We start from the raw sequence: 9,031 nt of genomic DNA, 5'->3' as shown, positions 1-9,031 counted from the left end.
ATCCAGCTGTGATCACAGGAATAAATTATATTTTAAATTATTTTAAAATAGAAAACCATCATTTTAATATTTCACAATATTGTTGTTTTTTATCAAATAAATGCAGGCTTGATGAACTTAAGAGACTTCTTTCATAATGCTGCATAATATTCAAAAATGGTAACGTTAATATAATAAAGTCCTTTCACGTCACCATTTCGCCAGCCTGCACTTCACATAATAGGCCTGTAGGTGCTGGTGGCACTTGGGTTTTGTTAACTTTGATAGTTTCATGAAGTAGTAAACGGTGTATCAATATACATAAATACAAGTGAATTTAACACTACTTACCATTAACGCGACTTTTGCTGCTGAATGGTTTTGTGCAGTGATTTGTTTGTTGTCAGTTAAAATCCATTTTGTCAGTGATGCAATTTATAAAATGAGAAAAACCGCAGGAAATCGTCCATGTAATTTTCAACCGATTTATGAATAAGAACAGAAAATTACCGCTCCACTTCACATCGCCCAATGGAATTTGAACTTGCTTTGCCAGATCACGATTGGTTGGTGTATATACATGAAAAACGGGCATTGGTGAATTGTGTAATACTTTAAAATATATAATATATAGATTTGTAATTAAATCAACACATTAGCTCTGATTATGGATGAAAAAAAAAATATTGGTTTACTTTTTTCCCGTGAGGCCACACACTCTCTGAAAGGACCATATTTGGCTCGAGAGCCGTTTCCGAGCAGTGGAAAATCAGCTGTCAATCAAAACGCACGCAACGCAACCCATAGCAACGCGTTATAGCAACGCCTCAACAGAAATTATCCGACTTTTGAGCCGTCCGTTACTATTGTATACATTGTCATGTTATAATAATCACATTTATGTAGTTTTATTGACCACGAAATTATCATTGATATTTGTCAGAGAGGGGCACTTTTGATTCATTTTGAAAAAGGGCAGGGGCTCGAGCACCCAAAGCCCCCCCCCCCCCTCTGCACGTGCCTGTCTGTGAGCTAAATTAATACATGAATGGCCAAATCCACAGAATTAATTTTTTTTGCTCTCAATAGTAAGTTTGCTGAATGACCCTACGATTAGGAGACACTGCCCCCCAATGGCGATGGGCCAGCAAAAATCTCTTAGGGCCCTATTTTAACGATCTGAGTGCATGGTCTGAAGCACATGGCGCGTGTGCGAATCCACTTTTGCTAGTTTAACGAAGGAAAAAAAATGGGTGGCACGCCAGGCGCATAGTCCAAAAGGGTTGTACATAGTCTCTTATACCCCTTTTCCACCAAGGCAGTGCTAGAGCTAGTTCGGAGCCAGAGCCTAGTTTCATATCGGTTCTTTGTGTTTCCACACCCAAGCCCGAGCTCCGAGCCAGGAAAAGTGGATCTTAAGTAGCACCAAAACATTGCTGGGCTAGAACAGGGCTAGAAGTAAGAACCGATTACGTCAGGCGCTGGGGGCGGGGTCAACAAGACGAACACAAACTTGAGATCCGCCATTGTTGAAATAGCAGCTAATGGAGCTAACAGCTGCTGCTCGTTTGTAATCTCCGTCTATACAAATTACGGCGAACTGCATGAATGCGTTGGATCCGCTGTGTTTTCGTTGTGTTTTGATGCCGATGTAGGATCGTAAAGCCATGTGAATCAATAGTAATAGTAACACAACGTTTGCATTGTTGATGGAAGGCTTGTTCGCAGCGGTGCTGTGCAGACCGATCGCCGTATGATAACGAGTCCAGCGAGAGCATACGACTCCTTATGCTTTTGATTCACTCATGCGGTTTTTTTTTTATATCATACGTGGATCGGTCTGCGCAGAGCCAATGCATTTCGAACAAGCCTGGTGTGTGTTTGTGTTTCCCGCTGCCCAGGGTTGCCAGGTTTTCACAACAAAACCCGCCCAATTGCTACTCAAAACAAGCCCTCTCGTGTTTCAGCGGGGCTTACCCGGTAAAAATCACATTTGGGGGTAAAATATGTTTTTTTTTGGCATGGTTGCCTACTAAAATTCGCATTCCCGGGGCTAAATATCACATAATTGGGGTCGCTTCAACCCGCGGACATGAAAAACAGGCCGCGGCCACAGTGATGAAGTAGCCCAATTCCGCGCGGACTTGGCAACACTGCTGCTGCCTCGCTAGCGTTGCTGAGAAAGACTTACCATTAACGCGACTTTTGCTGCTGAATGGTTTTGTACAGTGTTTTGTTTGTTGTCAGTTACAATCCATTTTGTCAGTGATGCAATTTTTAAAATGAGACAAACCGCAGGAAATCATCATTTAAAAATCACATTTGACCGCGCGGACTTGGCAACACTGCTGCTGCCTCGCTAGCGTTGCTGAGAAAGACTTACCATTAACGCGACTTTTGCTGCTGAATGGTTTTGTACAGTGTTTTGTTTGTTGTCAGTTACAATCCATTTTGTCAGTGATGCAATTTTTAAAATGAGACAAACCGCAGGAAATCATCATTTAAAAATCACATTTGACCGCGCGGACTTGGCAACACTGCTGCTGCCTCGCTAGCGTTGCTGAGAAAGATGAGACGTATACAGTGACGTAAGACATGGCTCTGTTGTGGCTCTCAGCATGTGGAAAAGCAAACGGTTCTTAGAAGGGTCCTCAGTTGAACCAACTATGAACTGGGATTAGCACTGGCTCTGAACTAGCACCCGGTTCATTCTGGTGGAAAAGGGGTATTAATGAGTCATGGGTGTGTTTTGGGTGTAACGTGCATTAAACCAATCAGAGTCTCATCTCCCATTCCCTTTAAAAGCTGGTTGTGCTTGCACCATGACGGATTCACTATTGACATGGCGGAATTTGCTCTGAATGCTTCTCCAGAGAGGAATCCTTTTATTTTTAATATTTAAAAGTGTTTGTGTGCTGCTGTGCGTCCCTGTGTGTGTAATAAGCAGAGTGTACGCGTATTGTGCATCCGCCTATAGGTGCACATTACTAACGTGCCCTTTAAATAACACAAAAAAATACTGCGCTTTTGACTTTGGACAAGGTTTTTGGTCAATGCCGCAGTCGTTTTCAGTTCCTCAAAATAGCAAAGCGCCAACAATGAGCCAGAACACACCTGGTTTTAAGACCAGCACGCCATGGGCGAACAGATGGGCGCGAGGGCATTTGATATTTAAACTACGTGGCGCTGGACGTGAAAATGAGAACTGCGTCAGGATGAGACTAGCAAACAACTGGGTGTACTATAGGGCACTTACTGAGAAATAAAAACTAGAAAAGGCTTGGAGTCAGAACATCAAATTGGCAGAAAGAGCTGTACAAACCTGGACCACAAAGAACAATCTGGCAAAGGACAAGACAAAAGATTCCAAAGATTCCCTGGATAGTTTACTATTTCCGGTCAGAATTCGAAGTGCAGATCGTTGTGCACTCTAACGGCTGATACAACCCATTGTGAGATGGACGAGGAACTAAGCAACAGAGTCCGTTATAGATGACGAAGTAGTATGCAACCAAAGCTTGCATACTCTTCTGCTACACACTCAAGTAGGCGAGTATAAGTAGTATAAGTAGGCGAATTGGGACGCAGCATGTGTGTTCATATGAAAACACCAACACAGAAAATGGAAGACAAGACCAGACCAGACCAAAAAAAAATTAATTCACAGGACAGTGGACAACCAGAACTGTGACAGACAAAATGTTGTTTCGGTTTTCAAAGCTTTTCACAAAATTATAGACAGGGTAGGCAATTTCTGAGAGACTAGCAATAGCAAAACTAGCATTGAAAGCATGAGATCCCACCCTCCCTTCAGAGTGTCTCCAAAGCCGCATCTCCTTCAAAACATGAACGTGCACAGCGTTCGCGTAGAAACTCACAGGTTGTCATCTAATTACGGCTGCGACATGGCGTGAACACAGCAATGATTGGACAAACATTCTTTGCGAGAATCTTTGCGAGCATGAAAACAAATGTCAATCACTTGCAACATTTTTTCATATGAGCGTGAAGGCTTGATAAATATCTAAAATTATTCCCACAATGAGTGCAGTGGTACGGCTTCTCTCCAGTATGAACTCGCTCATGTGATTTCATATTTCCAGACAGAGTGAAACTCTTGTCACAATATGAGCACTTGTAAGGTTTTTCTCCAGTATGAATTCTTTGGTGCTGTTTCAGATTGTCTGCTGTTGTAAAGCTCTTCCCACAGTCACAACACACATGATCTCTCACATCATTGTGTGCTTTCTGGTGCAGTTTAAAATGATCCAGCCTTGAATAACTCTTTCCACAGAGAGAACACACATGGGGCTTCTCATCTGAATGAACTTTCAGGTGTTTTTTTAGATGTGATGATGAAATGAACTTTGTACCACACTGATCACAGTTAAATGGTTTTTCTCCAGAGTGAATGCGCAGATGAATTTTTAAACCTGATGCATCTTTGAAATGCTTTCCACACTGAGTACAGTGGTACGGCTTCTCTCCCGTATGAACTCGCTCATGTGTTTTCAGGTTTCCAGACTGAGTGAAACTCTTGTCACAATATGAGCACTTGTAAGGTCTTTCTCCAGTATGAATTTTTTGGTGCTGTTTCAGATGGTCATCTCTAGTAAAGCTCTTCCCACAGTTCGAACACACATGATCTCTCACTTCATCATGTGTTTTCTGGTGATCTTTAAAACTGTTCAGTCGTGAAAAACTCTTTCCACAGAGAGAACACACATGAGGTCTCTCATCTGAGTGAACTTTCAGGTGTTTTTTTAGATTTGATGACGACTTAAACTCTTTCCCACACTGATCACAGTTAAATGGTTTTTCTCCAGAGTGAATGAGCAGATGATACCTGAGACTTGATGTTTGAGAAAAACTCTTTCCACACTGAGTGCATGTATACGGTTTCTCTCCAGTGTGAATTCTCATGTGTTTGTAAAGGTTTCGTTGATTCTGCAAACTCTTTCCACACTGAGAGCAGGTGTGCAGCTTTTTGGCTTTTGTTCCTTGAGTTTTGAAGTCATGTTTCTCCTCCACTTCATTCAGTTTGTGTTTTTGCTCCATCACTTCCATCTTGTCTAAAATAAACACATTAGGTAGTTTGAATCAGTTCAAGGAGAATAAATGTGAAAATTCAAGTTTACATTACTAACACAAAGAGCGGATCAGGGGGGTATTCCAGAAAGCAGGTTGTGTTACATACAGTATGTTTAAGGGTAAATAAGCGGATAACCTCAAGTTTTGGTCATTTTCAGGGTATGCAACCATTTTTCCTGCCGGTGAAACTACTCATTTGACCTGCGTGGACCGTGTATCAGTTCAGAGCAATAATAGAGCTCATAACAGGTTTATTCGGGCTGCTTTTCTCACAACATGTGATACTGTTCTACACAGCGCTGGGAGATCCAGTGCAGAACAATGTGATATGGGTTATTAACCACAGATATCAGATCAAACATCACTAACGTGGGAAACCAGGGGAAACATTGTGCCATGATGAACAAAGTTATTGAAGGTGTTTCAGTCCACCATGGATTTGATGTAGTAACGCTAAAATGGTATTGTGGTAGAAATTTTGCACTTTTCAAGGGCTTTCAAGAGCTTCACTTTTCCCAGTACTTCAACCTCTAAATATTACTATCCAATAGTCATTTTATTATTTAATTAACTTAATGATCAATTTCAGGTGCTGGCGCAACCATCTATAGAACTCAAATGCCCCTTATATGCTGTTTTAAAGTTTCCTAATTTTGTTTCCCGACCTTTATTGACAGCCTTGCTGTCTTCGCAAACACAGGCTGTTATTTAGTTTAACCAGTCTTTCTTTTATTATAGAATTAGCATCAAACAAACAATATAGTTCTTATTTACAGTTATTAAAGATTATTAAACAAAGAGATTGAAAAATGATTGCACAACCACCAAATAGGTGGCAATCAGTGTTGGGAGTAACACGTTACAAAAGTAATGCATTACAGTAACATATTACTTTTAGCTGTAACGCAGTAGTGTAAGGCATTACTAATCAAATTTCAGTAATATTTTACTCAGTACATGTTCAGTAACGCTCACGTTACAACACACTTTTAGCCCAAAATTAAATTGTAAAAAAAAAACAAAAAAAACAACAGCAAGACCGCGAGACAACAAATGGAAAATGCAAGTAAGTTATTACCTGTTCGTGGTCAGTCAATAGCCGTGTGTGGTGTCCAATAAAGACTAAATGACAGCTCGTGCTGGCCAGTAGAAAAGTAGCTAAAGAAGGCTTTTACAAAGAATAGCACAACAGCAAGCACGTTGAGTATAACCACTTCGCAAACGGACGAGGCGCACGCGCAGTCAGCAAAACGAAAGTAAACAAGGCTTAATGGATGAAGATGGCAGAAGACGACTGGACATTCGCGAGATGGATGTATGCGCATTACTTCGAGTTTGTCAGAGATAAGGACAAGAAGAATGTAATAGTCAAATGCATATGCAGTCAAATGCAACCTGTCTAAAACCGAAAGAACCATCGACAAACATCTCTTGCACTTTGTGCATGGCGGTTTTGTGTTGTGAACCTCTCGAATTGAAAAAGAGAATAAAATAATGACAACAATAAGAAAAGAACAAATGTACGTCTTGTCATGGCATTAGAGTTTACATACAGTTCTGTTGTGTCTAATATGAATAGACACAAGCTATTTCCAGATAATCACTTTACCTCTACCATACTTTTAACAGGCTTGGATCGTTTGTGATTCATCCTTTCTTGCATTGTCTTGAGCCTTCACTTTGCCATTTATATGCTATATTGTTAGTAGCCTGGATAGCCCACAGTCATTATACTACATCATATCGCCTTCTGCTCTGTAGTAACCTACATTATGTCATTTAAGAATGTTAAGTTCTACTTCTGAAGTTATTTTGGTGAAAGTAACTCAAAAGTAATACAGGAGTATTGTAATGCATTACCATGCTGAGACAGTAATATTGCAAGGTAACAAATTACTTTTAAATAACAGTAATAAGTAATCTATAATGTATTACTGTTTGGAAGTAACTTGCACAACACTGGTGGCGATATGCACTAAGTATGTAAAAAGTCATTAAATAAAAGAAGAAGAAAGTAGTATGGTGCGCTTTCATGGTGACTCGTCGATTCGTCGCTCTGTTGAAAATGTCTTGTGTGTTAACCGGGAACATACTCTGTGTTGGCTGAACTTACTCCCTGACTCGTTTTTGGAACCAGCATACCTCGAGTAAGCAAGGTTTGGGTTAATCAACCGAGAGTTCAGGACGTGTTTGACCGTAAGATAACCTTGCTTTCTGGAAAAAACCCCAGGTAACTGATCAAATATCAGGTCTTTGTGTTGGAAAATGTTAGTTCTGTCATTCACTTGTTAATTAAAATTTAGATGAAAAATGCTAGAAACAAGGTTGATTAAGATGCATTCCTGTATTATTTATCATCCATATCCTGCTGATTATTTCACAGCTACTAAAGCAGTCAACAATGAAGAATCAAGAATGGACACCAACCTATTTGTTCCTCAGTATCTTCATGTTTTATTCTGGATGGTTCTGGATCACTCATGTCTTCAATCTCCTCTTTAATAAACTCCATCTTTAACAGTCACACAGATTTCAGCTGCTAGACCTGGAGTTTGTCCTTCTCTTGTAGAATAATGTGAATATTTCCAGTATTTATTGGTGAATTGTTGTGGGAGGGACATCAGATCTGCCAAAATCAGAGAGAAGTTACTGAATTTATACTGAAAAACTTATTTTAATACTTGTTTTCCCCTCATTCATTATGCTGATGTCTGAGATCTTCTGTAAAGTGGCACATTAAGCACATTTTATTGGTGTAATAGAGTCAGAGTCTATGAAAAACTCTCTGCCAACATATTATTACACTCTAATAATAAACCAGGACACACAACGCATTTCCTTAAACACAAACTCTTGAGCTGATTAATGTTACACTCTGTGATATCTTTCTTACAATATTATGTCTACGCTCTCATAATGTATGAACTGTCATATGAATAGATTATCCAAATATCATACCCTATCGGCATCAGGAGATGTTTGGGGTAATTTAACAGGAATTGATGAATGTGACTCTGTGTCTTTTGCCGTAGCATCTAGTCCACAGTGAGCAAATTAAAATGGTTTTCGCTGTATATTCATCATCAGGTACTGCCTGGACAGAACCACTGATAACTTATTTTCTATTCAGCCATATTCTAAGAGAGCTAACTTGAGCACGACGCAGCGAGTGTTTACATCGCGTACACTCCGTCGCTAGGGAAACAAAGACGCTAAAATGCAAACACACACACACACACACACACACACACACACACACACACACACACACACACACACACACACACACACACACACACACACACACACCTCTACTACTTACTTTTAGTTTTCTCCACACTGCAAAATCCGTATGTGTTTATTCAACTATGTGTAGGCCTATGTAAAATACGGGACAAATTGCCCCAACTAAACAATATCCAAAAAACAGCTAATTTTATTTAATATAGCCCTAGCCAAAATAGCTCCTTGTCAAAAAAAGGTTAACAAAAGTCACAGCCGCAATGAGAAAATCGATAGGCAAAATTTGGCCACAAAATCCCCAAATTGTCAAACACTTTCAGCTTCAACTGGTGAAAGTTTCAGCCAGTCTATGGTTTTTCAGCTCTCGTCTCGTCTCATCTCGTCTCCCCCTTTTCTCTTCTGCGCATCCTCAGTGCGCAGTGTCGTGCTTCTTAAAGGGGCCCCACATCTCCGAAGAAAATACACTATCATCAAGGTCTGTTCGGTTTAAAAATATATAAACATCCTAAAATTATTGGCAAAGTTGCAAAAATTAGATTTGTTTCAAGTAATTAAATACTAATTGAATACTATTTGGCCGGTGAAAAAAGATTGAGAATAACTCTTCTCTGAAAAGTTTCTCTGAAATGCTACACAATTTTGGTTTATTTATTCTTTTTAAAATGCATAGTAATTGCTTCATATATGGATATATCTGGGAGGAGACGGGATGGAGGTG

The 9,031-nt window shown here is 39.9% G+C and overlaps 1 protein-coding gene across 1 annotated transcript; it reads right to left on the bottom strand.

The window, feature by feature from the left end:
- Window positions 1–1,997: 1,997 nt before the first annotated feature.
- Window positions 1,998–8,716, bottom strand: LOC307129949 (uncharacterized protein). Its single transcript, XM_079822761.1, has 3 exons — window positions 8,393–8,716; window positions 7,498–7,696; window positions 1,998–5,051 (listed from the first exon to the last, which is right to left on the bottom strand). Exons 2-3 carry the CDS (start codon window positions 7,580–7,582, stop codon window positions 3,958–3,960), a joined length of 1,179 nt encoding a protein of 392 aa, XP_079678887.1. The 5' UTR covers window positions 7,583–7,696; window positions 8,393–8,716; the 3' UTR covers window positions 1,998–3,957.
- Window positions 8,717–9,031: the final 315 nt, after the last annotated feature.

This window comes from Gobio gobio (genome assembly GCF_949357685.1).
Source record: "Gobio gobio genome assembly, chromosome: 8".
Lineage (NCBI taxonomy): Eukaryota > Metazoa > Chordata > Actinopteri > Cypriniformes > Gobionidae > Gobio > Gobio gobio.
Note: the sequence above shows the minus strand (reverse complement) of the source record. Positions and strands in the feature narration are given on the sequence as shown.

Bases quoted from the DNA above. Each gene is read 5' to 3' on its own strand.
- LOC307129949 (XM_079822761.1), bottom strand. From the start codon at position 7,582: ATGGAGTTTATTAAAGAGGAGATTGAAGACATGAGTGATCCAGAACCA. The intron at 5,052-7,497 runs GTTGGTGTCCAT...TGTTTATTTTAG, and splicing joins AGATACTGAGGAACAAATAG to ACAAGATGGAAGTGATGGAG.